General features: G+C 47.7%; 1 protein-coding gene and 1 long non-coding RNA gene across 4 annotated transcripts in view; one reads left to right on the forward strand and one right to left on the reverse strand.

Annotated features, from left to right (window-relative positions):
* The window catches only part of Macrod1 (mono-ADP ribosylhydrolase 1), a 144,949-nt gene extending 139,090 nt beyond the window's left edge, over positions 1-5,859 (reverse strand). Inside the window, exon 1 of one of the 3 annotated variants that reach the window (XM_027408418.2) lies at positions 4,866-5,859. In XM_027408418.2, coding sequence (XP_027264219.1) covers positions 4,866-5,157 — 292 coding nt within the window. In that variant the 5' untranslated portion in view covers positions 5,158-5,859. The remainder of the gene's footprint in view (positions 1-4,865) is intronic. The other 2 variants (XM_027408417.2, XM_027408419.2) reach the window with 2 other exon arrangements.
* A 1,166-nt stretch (positions 5,860-7,025) lies between these two features.
* Positions 7,026-17,838, forward strand: LOC118238541. Its single transcript, XR_004769045.1, has 3 exons — positions 7,026-7,545; positions 11,491-11,589; positions 17,655-17,838. It is a non-coding gene; the product is annotated as an uncharacterized LOC118238541 (long non-coding RNA).
* The last annotated feature ends 390 nt before the right edge of the window (positions 17,839-18,228 follow it).

Below are 18,228 nucleotides of genomic sequence, written 5' to 3' on the forward strand. Positions count from 1 at the left end.
GGGCCTGGGGAGCAGTGGGGGGGGGCTGAGTCTGCAGAACACCAGGTGGGCACAGCTGATAAGGTTGTGCACTCGAACACAGTGGCGAGCAGCTTCTGTGGCATTAATCACCTGTGTTCAGCAGCCCCTGGGAACAGCGACTCATCCAAGCCCATGTCACAAGCAGTGGAGAACACAGTATGACCCTACCTCCACACACACAGTGATGCACCAAGGCTGCATCCCAATATGGAAGAGATGCCTTCACCCCTAATTCTCAGGTGTGCCTGGACGATATGCTGGCTCAGCAGTCCCATCCGAGACACTGTCACTGAGATGATATTCCCTAAGGTCCTCAATCAATCCTGGCCCCTCCAGCAGATCTGCAGCTGAAGCACAGGAGCCTCACCAGGAGCCACAAGGGACAGAGAATGCAGGCTGGTCTGTAAGAGCCCAGCACAGAGAGGACAGGAGGCTGGGCAGAGTTGTGGAAGGGGGCAGCTCTGTAGGCTATCACTCTAGCACAACATCAGGAACTATTGGTTCCATTTCATAGATGAGAAAATAGAGGCTCAGGGAGCATGCAACAGTGACCCTGGGGCTTTCTGGAGTCTGAGGGCACCAATGTCCCTTCTCTTTTCAGTACACAGTTCTGCCCCAGCATAGGACAAGAAGTCAAGGATAGGATAGACCCCTAGCTGTTCCTGATGGCCCCAGCTAAAACCCTTCGAGCCAACTGCCTTTCATTGTGAAATTTCCAGTCTTCTTTTTAAGTAATTTGTTGTTTTGTTTTGTTGCCGAGACAGGGTTTCTCTTTCTCTGTGTAGCTTTGGACCTTACTCTGTAGGCCAGGCTGGCCTCTAACTCATAGAGAGCTGCCTGCCTCAGCCTCCTAAGTGCTGAGATTAAAGGTGTGCGCCACCACTTTCCGGCTTTTTTTTTTTTTTTTTTTTTTTTTTTTTTTTTTTTTGTTTTCGAGACAGGTTTTCTCTGTGTAGCTTTGGAGCCTATCCTGACACTCGCTCTGGAGACCAGGCTGGCCTCGAACTCACAGAGATCAGCCCGCCTCTGCCTCCCGAGTGCTGGGATTAAAGGCATGTGCCACCACCGCCTAGCTGGCTTAAATAATTTTTAAAATATGTATTTATTTTATTGTATTGCATGAGTATATTGCCTACATGTATGTATGTGCATTATGCATCTGTCTGGTGTCCTTAGAGGCCAGAATAAGGCATCAGATCCCCTGGAACTGGATGGTTGTGGGCCACTATGTAAGAGCTAAAAGTGAACCCAGGTCCTCTAAAAGAGCAATCAGGACTTTAAACTACTGAGCCATCTCACCAGCCCTATTTCCAGTCTTCTAAACAGGCCCTAGTTGGAGAGAGGGCACTGTGGCACCCAAGAACCAAGGGGATTAGGTTAATTAACCAGGGTAATCAGATATACCAGAAGGCCACTAACAAAGCTCGGCACTTGGTTTGACCCCCAGGATCACATAAACCAGGGTTGGCAGTGCACACCTGTAATCTCAGCACCTGGAATAATGTACAGGCAGGATGATCACAAGTTCAAAGTCACCCTCTATATAGGGAGCTAGAGGTCAGCCTAGGCTACAGGGGGTCTAGCCCAGTGGCTATCCTGATGGGAAAGGTTAATGGACCCAGAGAAGCAGACAGCCAAGATGTAGGTGAAGAAGGAGCTGAGCCTTGGGCAAGGCCTCTGTAGCTGGACCACAACAGGCAATGGGCATGGCACAACGCTCCACAAGGAGATTTTTCTGGAAGGCTGAGCCCTTCCCAAGCGATGATGCTTGCTCTCCTGCCTCTCTCCTGCCTTCCTGCTGCCTGAGTGAGATTATGCTTTGAATCTGAACGCCCCCACAGGCTCATGTCACATTTTAAAAGCTTGGTGGCATTGTTCTTAGGGAGATGGGAGCTGGCTGGCAGAACCAGGATCTGGTCTTTACAGATTATGCCTTGGACCTCACCCTCTGCTTCTTCATCTGCCGCTCACTCCTGCCACCATGGTCACATTTTCCTTTTGTTTGGAACAGAGTCTTGCTAGATAGCACCATCCTTGTACTTCTGAGTGCTAGGATCAGAGGTGTGCATCATGCCTTCCTGGCCCTTGTGCACAGAGACCGTTTGCAACCATGAGCCAAAATGTCCCTTCTCTTTCTTCTCTTAAATGAAGCCACTGTGGTCACAGCCATGCAAAAACTAATGTGGGCTGCTCTGTGGGCTGCTCTGGAGAACAGATGCCACCAAGCTACCCAAGACTGGGCCTCTAGCTTTCCCATAGGGTGAGGCCGCCACACACACACACACACACACACACACACACACACACACACACACACACACACACACACACACACACACACTCATATTTGTTGTTTCAAGACAGGGTTTCACTGTGTAACAGCCTTGGCTGCTGTTGTCCTGGAACTCTCTCTGTAAACCAGTCTGGCCTTGAACTCACAGAGATTCCCCTGCCTCTGCCTCCTGAATGCTGGAATTAAAGGTCTGTGCCACCACTGCCAGGCCATATTTTTTCAACCTGAACTGCCTATACATCAGTCTTGTGTGACTTTAATCACTATGTGCCAGTCTCTGACAGAAGATCACCTTAGGAAAGCAATCTAGATATCTAGTCCTCATCTAAACATAACCCTGACAGCACATGTTTGTTGGAGACATGCATCAAGTGGTCTGAGAAACCTTACACAAGGAAACCCAAATGCCCATTTACAAAAGGCATATATAAACTGTGGTACATCTGTAGATGGAATACTACACAGAGCTAAAGAAGCATAAACAGTCATAATGTGGACTGCATCGTGAGATCCAGGCCAGTCTGGGCTACACAGGAAGACTTTATTGTTTTGTTTTTAGAGATGGGGTCTCACTATGTAGCCCTGACTGGCCTAGAATTGTAGACCAGATTGACCTGGAACTCACAGAGATCTGCCTACTTCTGCCAACCAAGTGTTGGGATTACAGGCATGTGCCACCAATCCTAGCCTTTTAAAGAAAAAAAAAAGTGTTTGAGGTAGGTGGATCTCTGTGAGTTTGAGTCCAGCTTGGTGAGTTCTGGGACATCCAGGACTATATAAAGACACACTGTCTTAAAAAAAAGTCTCTGGACATTTCCATGCCCAGAGCCTGCTGTCCCAGGTCATGGACGCTTGGAATAACCTCTTCCATGCATTAGATAACTGGAACACAAGAGGCCTTGTCTCACTGTCAGCCTCTGCCACTAATGCCTCAGGACTGCATTTGGTCACAATGGGACCACCTCCTCTAAGTCTAGCCGTACATCCTGACACTGGAATGCCCTTCCCCAGCCAGCTTCTTTACCTCAAGTCCCTGATAAGCTACTCTGACCTCCCTAGCTCAGGTGGCCCGAGCCACCACAGTTTCTTCCTGGTACCCTCAGGATATAGCCCTATGTCAATAGTTTTCCCCACCAGACAGACTGTTGCCTCCTGGCTCAATGCTGAGTCCTACAGTGCTGGCCCCATAGGGCATGAGGGAAAAGTTTATTGAATGAGGGCCAAGGAGATGGCTCAGTGGGTAAATGCACTTGCCATGCAAGCCTAGACACCCGAGTTTGAGCCCCAGAACTCATGCAAAAGCCGAAAAGCCAGACGAAGTAGCACTGGCATCTATAATCCCAGTACACATACTGGAAATGACAAGCCGAGACCAGGCACTCTCCATAGCCTCAAGGACCAGCTTACCTGGCTTACCCAGGGAAGGAGGCCTGAAATCTAGAAACAGAGGCAGACCCTACACTACATGTGATACTGTCTGTCCCTGCTCTCCATGGGAAAGCAGGATTCTAAAGACAATGACTCCGACTCCGTTTGCGGAAGTTCTGGACCAGCCCCCAACTCTGCCAAGTTTGAGGGTGTGGGAGTTTTCTCTCTCAGAGATGACCGTCAAGTGCTTTAGGATCCTGGGCAGACACGCAACTCAAGAAGTTCCCTTTCTTAAAAAACGTCCCAATCTGAGGTTACCTTCAACCCAGTTTGACCCAGGTGGTCAGCCCCATGGCCACGCCCACCAGCAGACCAGCCAATGAGGCAGGTGCCTTCCCAGCTCTTTTGAAAGGGGATCCGCCCAGAGCCATAGGGGACGGACTGGCGCCGAAGGGCAGCGGCAGCTGGGCTGCAGCTCAGGGCTATTTGGGACTCTGGACTTTGCGTTCCAGCTAGACACTTGGTCGTCCAGGACCTGTGGCCCCTTCCCGGTATGCCTGTCCAGAAGGAGAAATATTTTCATTCTTGGGGGGAATCAGTGAGTCTCATCAGCCCACACTCGGTGTCAGTCTGCTCTCCAGGTTCTATGAGCCCCGTCCCCCAAGAAGGGAGCAGCGTGCTGGCAAGGAGCCAGAAGCCAGCAGGCCGGCAAAAGGGCACCCACTACACTCCCAGAGAGGCCGGCACCCGAGCTGCCACTCTTGGGGCTATCTGACCCTACCTGGCAGCCACCAGCCCTGTGCTACTCTCTCAACCCATCCCTATCACTCGACACCAAACGTCTAACAGCATACAAGGCCAGTTATCGGAGGTCAGCATTACACACTTTGCCTCTGCACACTCGAGCGTGACCTTGGGGAAATGGGCTGCGGCATTGGGCCTCAGTTTCCCTCCTGCGCGTGGAGGAAGGTGGCAGGTCCCAGAGGATCTGGGCGGGAAGGGGAAAGGGGTTCCTGGGCACCACAGCTGAGGTAAGGCTGCCTTCCCCACTCACTTGGCCAAGGGGTGACCTGGTGTGGGAGCTGGACATGAGCTGTGTGGGCTGAGGTGGGGTCCCAAGTGTCTCAGGGGCATGTGGGGTGCCATTCGGCCGGGGAGGCCCACGCCCTGCGCTCACACTTACTTTTGGCCTCCTTCCAGTCGGTGGAGGTGCTCAGGTCCACCTTCGCGGCCATGGCCAGGGGGGCCCAGGTGCGTACCCAGGCTCCACGCCCCGCCACCCCCCACGCCCCAACTCCCGCCGAGGGGCACGCGCAGTGGCTGTGCGCACCCAGCGCCGCCGGGGGACCGCACGCACTGCCGCGGGGCCGCGGGCCACCCGCCGAGCGGCCGGGCCAGGGGCGCGGGGCAACCAGCAGCTGCCCCGCCGCGCGCAGCTGTGCCAGGCGGCCGGACACTTGACTCTGCAGCGACATGAGCAGGCGGTGCCGGGCGGCTCCCCGCCCACTCGGACTCTATTTACGGTGCTCAGGAGAGTCGGTCTCGGTCCCTTATTTACTCTGGTACGAGAGTGGCGCGTGCCAGCCCGTGGCGACCTGCTTAGAGACCGCGGGCGGAGCGCCGCTGGGCACCCTGGAACTTGTAGTCCCGGTTCGACCCACGGCGCTCACGCACTTGTATACACACGTGCGCACCCAGCCTGTCTGTGTCCTCAGGGTGTGGCCGCAGCCAACCTCCTGGAGCTCGGTGACTCGGCCCTGGGTCTTTCCACTGAGTTGTCCTGGCTCAGCACTCAACTCGGTCCCTGCCGCATGTTTTGCAGGCAGAGACCTGGGCTTGTGTCGCCGTCCCCACACTTCCTCCAGCTCCACGTCTGGGTCCACAACAGCAGCAGGTTCCAGTGCACGAAGGGGAGGTGATAGGTGCGGCGGAGCAATTTGTCAGGTTGGGCGACTTCTTCAGAGCCAGGCGGAAGAGCTCGGCCTCCCCCGAAGCTCTGGGGGCCAAGCGGCGCCTCCTGAATTCCAGAGCAGCCAAGGCACTAGTGAGATTTGAAAGGCAGAAACTTTGAAAGGCCAAGCCCGGTGTGGTAGAACACATCTATAAGGGAGGCAGAGACCGGGAGATTCTAGGAAGGTTTAAGGCTAGCCTGATTACAGGGCAGCCACATAGCCAGACCCTGTCTCGGTCTCTGTAGATCCATCAATATAAAAAAGAATAGAGAAAGGAAAAGAAAAAAGAGAAAGAAAATCTGGGTGCCTAGGAGCACTATCTGGTAAACTAACTAGGACAAGTTTTTTTTGTTGTTGTTTTTTCTTTTTCTCTTTCTTTCATTTTTCCCTTAAGACACATACATGCCTGTGGTGCTGGAGAGGTGATTCATCTGTTAAAGAGCACTGGCTGCTCGTCCAGAGGACCCAGCTTTAAATCCCAACACCCACATAGTGGCTCAACTGTAACTCCAAGATCTGACACTGTTGTGGAATATTTCTACACTGTGTGAAGAAGTGATTGGTGTAATAAAAAGCTGAACGACCAATAGCTTGGCAGGAGGTACAGGCCATTGAGATGAGAAGTGAGTCAGACACACAGAATGGGAGAGAGGTAAAATCCACGTGGAGAACATAGATTAATAAAAATATAGGTTAATTTAAGTCATAGGAGTTAGTGGGAATGGACAGTGGTGACACACACCATTAATCCCAGCTCCGTGGAGGCAGAGGCAGGCAAATCTCCTAGTTTGAGGCCAGTTTGGTTTACATGAGTGAGTTACAGGACAGCCAAGGCAGTTGCACAGAGAAACCCTGTCTCAGAGAAACAAACAAACAAAAAAAGAACTAGTGGGACAAACCTAAGCTAATGGCCAAAGTCTCTGTGTGTCGTTAAGAAATAAGAAAAGATTTAAATCCTAGGGCTTGAGAGATAGCTCAGCAATTAAGAGCACTGGTCCCAGGAGTCCATTTCCAGGGCTCAAACGGTGGTTCAAAACTATTTATCTCCAATTCTGGCCTCCCTAGGCATCAGGCTTGAAAGTGGTGCACAAACAGGCAAGCAGGAAAACACACACACTTTTTTTTTTTTTTTTTAACAAATTGTTATTGTGAGCCTTAATGGCTGAGCCATCTCTCCAAGCCTTGCCCCTAAAATTTTACAAGTAAAGATTTAGTTCCTGAAAAGCAAAACAAAACAAAAAGGAGAGAGAGTGAAGTGAATGACCCTCCTACTGAAACATCCCCACAAATCTGTCAACTTAAACAACGCAGACTTGTCATCTTAGTTCTGTGAGACAAGAATCTGGCGTGAGTCACCACAATTACACCCGCTGGCTTCATTCCTTCCTGGAAGCTCTAAGGGAGCCGGTCCCAGGATTTTCCAGCGGCCAGAGGTCACCGGTCCTTCCTGTAGCCCCTTCCTGCAGTCCCTTCCTGCATCCTGGCTGTGAGCCCAGGCTTCTCTTGTATTCCATGTGGTGGGGCTTTGCTCTCTGGTTCCCCTGGCTCCCTCTGCCATTTTCCAGGCTGTGGTTACACTGGCCTGATCTGCATGCAGGAAAAGTCATTACTTGCCCATGAACAGCTGATTTGTAGCCTCAGTTTCCGTTTTCCAGGGACCATATTCACAGGCTTCAAGGTTTAAGATGTGGACATCTTGAAGGGCCTTCACTTTGCCCTCCAATCTTCCAGTTAAGGGACTCTGGGAAAAGGCAAGGTCCCACCAAAAAGACATTTTGGTTAGTAAAGAGAAGTCTGCCTTCCACTTAGGGCCTGAAATCCATGTTCCTTGGGGTTGAGCCTCTGCAGCTCTCTGGATAAGCCAGAACTCCACCACCACCATAACCACTCTGCCAGCTAGTACACACTAAGGTAAAGTCTCATTCTTTTGGTTTTTTGTTTGTTTTGTTTGTTTGTTTGTTTGTTTCCTAATTGAAAGTAGATATTTATATATATAAAGACAGGATTTCTGTGTCCCTACATATAATCTTACTACAGTTTCGGCTTCCCAAGCTCCTCCCAGATCATCCACCCATACACACACACACACACACACACACACACACACACACAAGAATACAAACAGGCCCCAGCACAGGCAGATTTCTGTGAGTTTGAGGCAAGCCTGGTCTACAGAGCAAGTTCCAGGACAGGCTCCAAAGCTACAAAGAAACCCTGTCTTGAAAAACAAAACAATAATTATATTTACACACACACACACACACACACACACACACACACAGAGACATCTGAAAAAAGATAAAATAAAAACAAACAAACTAGAACAGGAACAAGCAGGCAAACTACCAGGAGAAAAAGAACCAAAGAAAAAGCACAAGAAACACATATAGATGCAAAGACATACACATGTCCATATGCACACAGAAATCCTATAAAATCTTATAAAAACTTAAGAAACCATAATATATACACAAAAGATCTGTAAGGGAGAAAGAAGGAAAGAAAGAAAGAAAGAAAGAAAGAAAGAAAGAAAGAAAGAAAGAAAGAAAGAAAACCCAGGCAAAACATTATGAGACAAGGAACCTCCAAAAATGCCATTGAGTTTGTTTTGTGTTGGCCCTCTACTTCTGAGCCCAGTAGTGGTTTGTATACCCAGTGAAACTCCACAGGAGAAAGCTAACTTTTCCTTTATGAACAGTTGTCAGCTGGAGATGGGGATGGGGTCTTGTGTCCATCTTCCCCTCAGAACTGGTACCCCATCTGGCCCAAACTTAAGCAAGCCCTGTGCATGTTGCCAGTCTCTGTAAGTTCATATGTGTGTCAGTCCTGCTGCGTTTAGAAGAAGGCCTTGTTTCCTTGTGTCCCATGTCCCCTCTGGCTCTTACAGTCTTTTTACCTCCTCTTTCACAAGATTTCACAGGCTCTTCTGAGCCCGTAGGGAAGGGATTTGATGGAGACACCCTGTTTAGGACTTAGGACTAAGTAAAGAGTCTCTTTACTCTTTGCATGTTGTCTAGCTGTTAGTCTCTGTTTTAAATCCTATCTGCCGCAGGAAGAAGTTTCTCCAGTGATGGTTGAGCTATCCATGAGTACAGCAGAAAGTCGTTAGGACTCATTTTATTGATAAGTTCCTTTAGAAGAACAGTAGGATTTGATTTTCTACTAGGTCTCTTACCTTTCTAGGCTCAGGTTCTTGGCCACCTGAGTAGTGTCAGGGATGGATTTCATCTCTTGGATTAGGCCTTAAATCTAATAAGATATTGGTTGGTTACTCCCACAACCTTTGTGCCACTATTAAACCAGCATATTTTACAAGCAGTTCACAGTTGTAGATTAAAGGCTTTGTAGCTGACAGCCCTCTTTTCTTTTCTTTTTTTTTTTTCTGGGACTTGAGTCTGTTCTCACATGGCAACTTCATGAAGGCCTCAGCCAATATCCCACTACAGCCTGTCAGTCTTCTGGGCCACAGACTGGTGACTCTGGGCAGAGAGGTAGGGGCCTGATATGGGGAGGTAGTCTTCACAGAATTTGAGCTGGGTCTTTTGTTGTTTATTGTTTGTTGTTATTTGAGATATGGTCTCATGTAGCTCACATGGCTTCAAATTGGATGGTTAGCTGAGGATGACATTGAATTTAGACTTTCCTGTCTCACCCTAGTGCTGAGATTGCAGGTGTGAGCTCCACACCAGATTTATGCTGTGCTTGGGATAGAACCCAAGGCTTTCTGCATGGTGGACAAACACTGATCCCCTGGCCTTGAACTCTTTGTAGAGGTAGTGAAGGATGACCTTAAGCCCCTCATCCTCCTGACTCCACCTCCCGAATACTGGGATTATGGAAATAGCTCTATGCTGGCAACAGAAGCAAAGGCTTGGAAGCCTCTGAGATGCTGAGTCCTCCAGTGGGACCACAGCTGAGGATGTACTCAGCTGAGAATTTAATGTTGGAAGGAGGCTTTCACGCTCAGAATGCTTCCTATCTCTGCTTGTGTTTGAATTAATGCTGTTTATTAAAATGTAGACATTTAAAAAGAACTAGTTTTTCTTAAACATCCAAGTGCATTTTGCAAAGCTAGTTTCCTACTTATGAATCTACCAATATTTATAAAAACAAGAACAATTGCCTCACTATTCTTTGATTAATATTTAATTAACTTGTAAGTTCTGCAGATTAGCTTCTTCTTAAAAATGAATGCAATTATAAACATAGGTAATTAAATTCCCTAATAGTTTTTTTAACTACATTTCACTGGGTTGAAATACTGTAGTTGGAAGCTGGTGTAGGGGCAACACAAAGGAAGCAGAGGCAGGTGGATCTCTGAGTTTGAGGCCAGCCTGGTCTACAGAGCGAGTTCCAGGACAGCCAGGACTACATATATTGTGTGACAAAACTTGTCCTGAAGAGAAAGTAAACACATCTACTCACTCCAGGTAGGGAGCCCACAAAAACTAAAGCACAAATACCACCAAAATCCAACTTGGTTAACCAATGAGCTTTATTGGTTAATTCAGGAGTATAGATGAGGGGTTACTTACAGGAGCAGAAATGACTATAGTCAGTTGCATCACCAAAGCCCACCCCAGCATGGGAAACAGCTCACAAAAGCTAGGAACCTGGAGCATTTTGCACAGTGTGCAGGAAGCTCAACAGGCTGGAGAGGGTCCCTTCCAAGTGACTCAGTAGGTCTGAACCTCTTCTAGGCAGTTTGATTGATTTCTGCTTCTTCCAGGTCTCAGTGTAAGCCCCTCTGAAGGGACTCTAGCTAGCCTAGGTCAGACAAACATAGCTCTGACAGGCTTTTATTTCTCTTCTCCCGGATTCCCTCTGCCTTGATAAAAACCATTAGATTACACTCTAGCCACCAAGGTCTATGTCTTTATTTGGCCACTTCCTCCTCCTGAGGCTGACTACCAAGGTCCAATTATCAAAGTATTGAAGTCCAGCAATCCAAAGCCCCTTTTGGCTGCCCTCATTAACATGCCTAATCAAAATTAAACACACCACCTTACATGGGGTTTCCCCTTCTACCTTTATAAACCACCATTTTCATTTTTCTATGGGTCATCTCCATTTCCTCCTAATCTCAGAAATTGGGAAGTAGAGAAAGAAAGATCAGGGATTCAAGGCCATCTTCAACAACAAAGGTAATAGGGAGTACAAAGCCAACCTGGGCTACATAGTGAGACCTCTGTTAAACAAATCAAATCACAGCACAAGGCTAGGGCGATGGCTCAGTGGGTAAGAATGCTCATTCTGCAAGCGTGAGGACATAAATTCAAATCCCCAACGATATAAATAGACCTGGTCAGCCAGCTTAGCCAAAATGGTGAGCTTCTCATTCAGTGAAAGAGCCTTTCCCAAGACAGTGAGTGATCAGCTGGTAGAGGGGCTTGCATCAAGCCTGAAGTCCTGAGTGCAGTCTCCAGGTCCCACACAACAGGAGGAGAGAGCCAACTCTCCCCCCACAAGCTGCCCTCTGACCTCCGCTAGTGCACTGTGACACTTGCACCTCCCCATACACACAATAAATAATTATTAAATGTAATGACAACAGATTCAAAAGTATGAATACATACAACACACACACACACACCAAAACAAAGCAAACTCCCATGCAATTGATGTTTCCTGAGGCTTTCAAGTGTTTGCTCACCCGTCTCCCTGCTTCTTATTGTCCCATCAAGCAGATAAATGGCAGTTCTTGCCCCTCCCAGGTCCTATTGTCTGTTCTGGGTAATCGGAATCTGCATTCGGCCCTCATCCAGGTTGTAGTACTCTCTTCCTATTTTACTTTATTTTCTAGCTGCCTCATTGCATTTTACTGTCTATTTCACTGGCAGTATTGTATCATTACAGAGAGAGGTTTGCGAGCAAGCACAGATGACAGCCTGCAGAAGTGTTTCCATACCCCGGGATGTCCCTCTGCTATCCTGTTTCCCAGGAGGATCTTGTCAGGTACTTGTGAAAGTTCTGTACCACGTGGAGAGGTGCTAGGCAGGTCAAGAATGTTCTTATCCCACACTGACTTCCTCTGGCTCCATTGGACCAGGGAGGAACTGGCTGAGAGAGAAGCTGTCACTGCCCTCCTCTGTCTCCCAAGGCCATCTGGGTGAAGATAGATGCTTATGAGACAGTGGTTTAAAGTGAACAAAAATCTTTTGTTTTGTTTTTTGTTTTTCGAGACAGGGTTTCTCTGTGGCTTTGGAGGCTGTCTCCAGGCTGGTCTCGAACTCACAGAGATCTGCCTGCCTCTGCCTCCCAAGTGCTGGGATTAAAGGCGTGCGCCACCAACGCCTGGCAATTCTGATTTTTTTTTCTTTTTTTTTTTTAAAGCAATTTTTGTTGAGACAGGATTTTCACTGTGTTGCCCCAATTGACCTGGAAATTGCTGTGTAGACCAGTCTGGCCTTTAAATACGTGGCTTGGTTTTTGCTGGATTTTGACTTACTTTAATCAGAGGCTTAAAAGGTTGTATAATAATTGGGGTTGGAAAGATGGCTCAGATGTTAAGAGGACCCAGGTTCAATTCCCAGCACCCATATGGCAGTGGCTCACATCTTTAATTGTCCATATTTCCAGTTTCAGCACCCTCTTCTGGCCTCTGTAGGCACTGCACAGATGTAGTGTACAGACACACATGTGAGCAGGGACACACACACACATAAAGTAAAATAATCTAAAAAGAAAATTTACATTTAAAAAGATTATATAACAATATGTAAATTTATGTTTTTTCTTGAGAAATGAAATGGGAAGGTATTGAGGAGATGCATTATTTGATTTATGTTTTGCACGTATATGTGTGTTGTATGTGTACATGTGTCTACCTGCTCAAATGTGTGTAGGCAGATGGTATGGGGGTACATGAGCACATGTACACATACTTATGGAGACTTGAGGATAACATCAGCGTCTTTTCTGATTCTTCTCCTGGCATGCTTATTTTATTTTTATTCTCTCTCTCTCTCTCTCTCTTCTCTCTCTCTCTCTGTGCGTGTGTGTGCGTGTGTGTGTGTGTGTGTGTGTGCGCGTGTGTGTGTGTGTTAGTGTGGGCGTGAAATCACAACATTTGTATGAAAGTCAACTTTCAACAGTTTGTTCTTACTTTCCATCTACCTCGTTTTTAAAGTGTGTGTAACTGTGTGTGTGTGTGTGTGTGTGTGTGTGTGTGCGCGCGCGCACGTATGAGTGTGTGAGTACAAGTGCCCAAGGAGGCCAGAGACATCAGAATTCCTAGAGCTGGATTTACAGGTGGTATGAGCCCTGTGACATGGGAACTAGGAACTGAACTCAAGTCCTCTGCAAGAGCAGTACTTGATCCTAACTGCTGTGGCATCTTTCTAGCCCATATTTATCTCATTTTAAAATATATGTGTACACATGGATATGCTTGTAGTGGAGGGATAACGTTTAGGTTCTTGCCAGAGGCATCAGATCCCATGAAGCTGGAGTTCTAGGCAGTTGTAATAGGCCAGCACAGGACCTGGGAACCAAACTCCCATCCTCTGCAAGGACAGTGTGTAATTTTTAATTACAGAACCATCTCTGAGCCCCTACCCACCTCGTGTTTCTGCTGCACTGGTTACAGATGTACCCCACTGTACCAGGTGTTTTCTCTGGGTCCCATGGACTGAAGATTGAACTTGGGTCATCAGCCTTGTGCAGCAAGTGCTTTAGTAGCTGGATACTTATTTTGTTTTGTCTTAAAGATTTACTCTAATTTTATTAAATTAAGTTTTTACATTGTCTGCATGCATATATGTGCACTGTCTGAGTGTCCGCTGCCCACAGAGACCAGAGAAGAATGCTAACTCCCTTGGAACTGGAGTTACAAACAATTGTTAGCTTCCATGTGTGTGCTGGGAATGGGACCCAGGTTCCCTGTAAGAGCAGCAAGCACTCTTAACCACTAGGCCAGCCCTCCAGCCAACTTGTTTGCATATTTTTATCCAAAGCACTTAATTCTCCTTTAGAAAATGAAACTGTAAGGTAACTTAAGTAACACTGTATAGGTTTGCTGGCTGATAAGACAAAAATTTCAAAAAGTCACAAGAGCTGAGCATGGGTGTTGCACACCTGTAACCTTGGCACTGGGGAGTTGCCCACAGGAGGATCTGGAGCTCAAGGCCATCATTGGCTACATAGTGAGTTTGAGGCCAGCCAGGGATACATACAATCCTATATCAAGAAGAGTTAAGTAAGCTCCATGAGATGGTTCAGCAAGTAAAAGCACAAAAGCCTGAAAACTTGAATTCAATTTTCCAAACCCTTGGTGGTAGAAGAGAACCAACTTCTGATCTCCCTATGCATACTCTATCACACACACATCATATATCACACACACAATATGATGAAGTTAAATTGCCAGAGACGTATGTGGCAGCTCACATCTGAAATTCCAGCACTTGGGAGGCAGAAGGAGGATCAGAAATTGTAGGCCAGCCTCAGGTACAAGAGATCCTGTCTCAAAGACTTCGATAAGGCTTGGTGTGCTGACACCTTTAATACCTGCATTTGGGAGACAGAGGCAGGTGGATCTCTGTGAGTTTAAGACCAATCTCAGCTGGGGTGGGAATATGGGGGGTGGCGCATGCCTTTAATCCCAGCACTCAGGAGGCAGAGGCAGGCAGGATCTCTGTGAGTTCGAGACCAGCCTGGTCTACAAGAGCTAGTTCCAGGACAGCCTCCAAAGCCACAGAGAAACCCTGTCTCGATAAATAAATAAATAAATAAATAAATAAATAAATAAATAGGTGTGCACCACCAACGCCTGGCTGTGATACCTTGTCATAAAAAAATAAATTAAGGGCTGGAGAGATGGCTCAGCAGTTAAAGGCACTGACTGCTCTTACGGAGGACCTGGGTTCAATTCCCAGCACTCACATGGCAACTCACAGCTGTCTGTAACTCCAAGGTCTGACAGCCTCACACAGACATACATGCAGATAAAACACCAATGCACATAAAATAAAAATAAAGTATAAAAAATTGTTTAAAAAAAACTTTTAAAAAGGCCAAAAGACAGGGTTGAATAGATGGCTTAGGAGCACTTCTGCTCCTACAGAGGACCTGATTTGGGTTTCAAGCACCCACATGGTGGCTCATAATCTCCTGAAACTCCAGTTTAAGGGGGTCTGGTGTTCTCTTCTGGCACTCAAGTGGTACATAGACACACATGTGGGCAAACATCATGTCAGGAGATGTTATCCCAGAAACTGAGGCTCCTCCCTCATGCACTGGTGTCCAATTGAGACATGATGTGACTCCCTAACCTTTAGGGAGGTTCTCAGCTCCTGTTTGCCATGGCCAAGGTGGCTGGTCTTCTGAGGGGAAGACAAAAACCCCCATCCATCACCTACCCTGCTGCACACGTGGCTCAAGACATGACACATTGCAAAATAGCCTACAGAGTGTCCCCTCTCGCTTTGGCTATCACATCAGGAAGTCAACAGGCTTTTCTCCATTGCAGTCAGAGGTGGAGATGCCAGGTTCCTCTGGCTGATGGGACTTGCTCATGGACTGGGTGTGAGGTGTGAATGAGAGGACACAAGGAAGCTGGACATGGTAGTTCAAGCCTGTGATCCTAGAACTTGGGAAGCTGAGGCAGAAGGATTCCAAGTTCAAAGTTACCCTGGGGCTCCACAGCTAGAACTCTCTGAAAAAAAAAATCAACATGCATTCAGTTTCTAGACAAAACTACTGGAGAGAGCTAGTGATATCCACCATTGGGGGGCTACCAGGCTGGAGAACAACATTGGGGTGTCTACCAGACACAGAGGGAAGAAATCAGGAACTAGTCAGACAAGCCCGGAAGCTGGGAGTAAGCTCTGAGGTGAAGCTGGAATTCTAGGAGTCATTAGAGATGGTATTTATAGGCATGAGGCTGGTGGAGACACCCAGCCCCCTCAGCTGCCCTCAGCTGTCTAATTAATGATTAGATAATTGCCATTGTTCTGTCCTCCAAGCATCTGGCATAGGGCCTGGCGCTCAAGTAGATTCACAGGAACTGAAGAGAGCTCCCCCTCCTTTTTTTCTCCCCCAACTTTCCCAACTCATCAGAAGTCAGCCTCTTTGCAGGAGACCCAGGAGTCAGGACCACTGACGTTAGTGAACCTCAAAGAAACCTTCAGACAACCTTGTCCTCCGTTAGGGGAAGGAAGCCAGGGTTATCTTAAATCCTCACTCCAGCAGAAGAAGAGCTCCTAGAATCCTGAGCAACAAGCACCACTCATATCACACCACATTGCCATTAAAAGGGCAGCTGTATGAGCTGGGAGTTTGCTCTGTAGGAATAGTGGTCTCGAGCTAACAGTCTTTACTCTCCTCCTTTTACCCTGCACAGCAATATTCTGGAACACATTCTGAATCACACAGGGCCAGCCATTGTAGACACTCTGTAGACACTGCTGTGTCTAAGGACCTGAGAGGAGAAAGGGGAACATTGGCTTCCCTAGCACAACTGTCAACTCATGTTAGAGATGTGGGAAAGCCAAGGTAGAGGACCTGGTGAGAGCTCACATTTCCAAGTGTTCAGCGTGACTTTACTGTGACACTTAGGAGCTTAAGCTTCAGAGTGCCCCAACACTCTCCATCTAAAGACCCACACCTTGATTTTTTTTTTAATTGTGTATGTGTGTGTGTGTGTGTGTGTGTGTGTGTTTTCATGTGTACACACATATGTGTTGGCCAAAAGACAATGTGTCTTCTTCAGTTGTTCTCCACGTTTCTTTTAAGCTCAAGTGTGTATGTGTGTTTCCTGTATGTATGTCTATGCAGCATCTGTGTGTCTGGTGCCCTCAGAGACCAGAGTAGGTCACTCTGTCCCCTTGTACTGGAGGTTTTGGTCAGTTGTGAGCTACCATGATGGTTTGGGGAACTGAACCAGAGTCTTCTGCAAGAGGAGTAAGGTCTCTTGACTGCCAACACATTTATGTCTTCAGCCCCTCCACTTGTATTTACTTTTTTTTTTTTTTTTTTTTGAAGATTTAAGACAAGATCTGTAGCTGTGGCTGTCCTGCAGCTCATCACTATGTAGACCAGGCTGGTCTCAAACTCTCAGAGATACACCTGCTTCTGCCTACTGAGTGCTGAGATTAAAGACACATACACACATACACACAGAGAGAGAGGCAGTTTTATTCTTTTGAGATAGGGTCTCATACTGAAACTGGAGCTTACTCAAGCACCAGGTATCCGTGTCTCAGATTCTACAGCACTGAGAATAAATAAGCAACTCCATTCAGTTTGGAGGTTTGAATAAGAATGCCCACCACAAGCTCATACATTTGAATACTTGAATCTCAGTTTGGGAAGGATTAGGAGGTATGCCCTTGGGGAATGTGGTTCACTTGGGACCTGCTTTGAGGTTTGAAAAGCCCACATCACCACCCAGTTGGATCTCTCTCTTTCTCTGCCTTGTGCCTGTGGACCAGATGTAAGCTCTTAGCTAGCTATTGCTCCAGTACCATGCCTGCCTACTTGCTCCCATGTCACCCACCATGATGGTCATGCATTTACCTTCTGGGACTGTAAGCCTCAATAAATTCTCTTATTAAGTTGCCTTGGTCATAGTGTCCTTTCACGGTAATAGAAAAGTAATTACAAAATAGTCATTATTTTTTTATTTCTTTTTGTTTGTTTGTTTGTTTTTGTTTATCGAGACAGGGTTTCTCTGTGGCTTTGCAGGCTGTCTTGGAACTAGCTCTTGTAGACCAGGCTAGTCTCGAATTCACAGAGATCCACCTGCCTCTGCCTCCCGAGGGCTGGGATTAAAGGTGTGCACCACCAACGCCCGGCAAAGAAAGAAAGTAAGTCTACAGGAGTCTTTTTTTTGGGGGGGGGGGGGTTGAGACAGGGTTTCTCTGTGTAGCTTTGGAGCCTATCCTGAAACTCGCTCTGGAGACCAGGCTGGCCTCGAACTTACAGAGATCCGCCTGCCTCTGCCTCCCGAGCGCTGGGATTACAGGCATGCACCACCAACTCCCGGCTTTATTTCTATTTTTAATTTGTGTGTACTGCAGGTGACCATGAAGGCCAGAGGTGTGGAATCCCCTGGAGCTGGAGTTTCAGATGGGCGCAGCTGCTCTTTGTGGCACTGAACTAGGTAGGGTTCTTTAAAGAGCAGGATACCATCCTAACTGCTGAGACATCTCTCCAGCCCAACAGACTTTCTCTGTGTAGCGCTGCCTGGCTGTCCTGGAACTTGCTCAGTAGACCAGGCTGGCCTCGAACTCACAGAGATCCGCTGGCTTCTGCCGCCCCAGTGCTGGGATTAAAGGCGTGCCCCACCACCGCCCGGCTCTCCTCTGATAATCTTAAACCAGGCAGAGGAACTAAGTGTAAGCGAACAGAAAAGGGGTAGCAGGATGAAGAGGGTGTGCATTGGCGCCCCTGGCACAGAGAGGGCACCACAAAGCCAAAGCCCCCCATCCAAGTCCTCTCCAGACCCCTCCTCAGCCTCCATTGTTCCATGAACCACACGCTGAGCCTGCAACCAAAGTAGCATTTCTACTGGCAGGACCTCCGTCGGTGACCAAAGCTAGCATCTGAATTCAGAGGTGTACCACCCCAGTGATGACCGCCGGCAAAGCACAG

The sequence above is a fragment of the Cricetulus griseus genome, chromosome 3 (genome assembly GCF_003668045.3).
Source record: "Cricetulus griseus strain 17A/GY chromosome 3, alternate assembly CriGri-PICRH-1.0, whole genome shotgun sequence".
In the NCBI taxonomy this organism is placed as follows: Eukaryota; Metazoa; Chordata; class Mammalia; order Rodentia; family Cricetidae; genus Cricetulus; species Cricetulus griseus.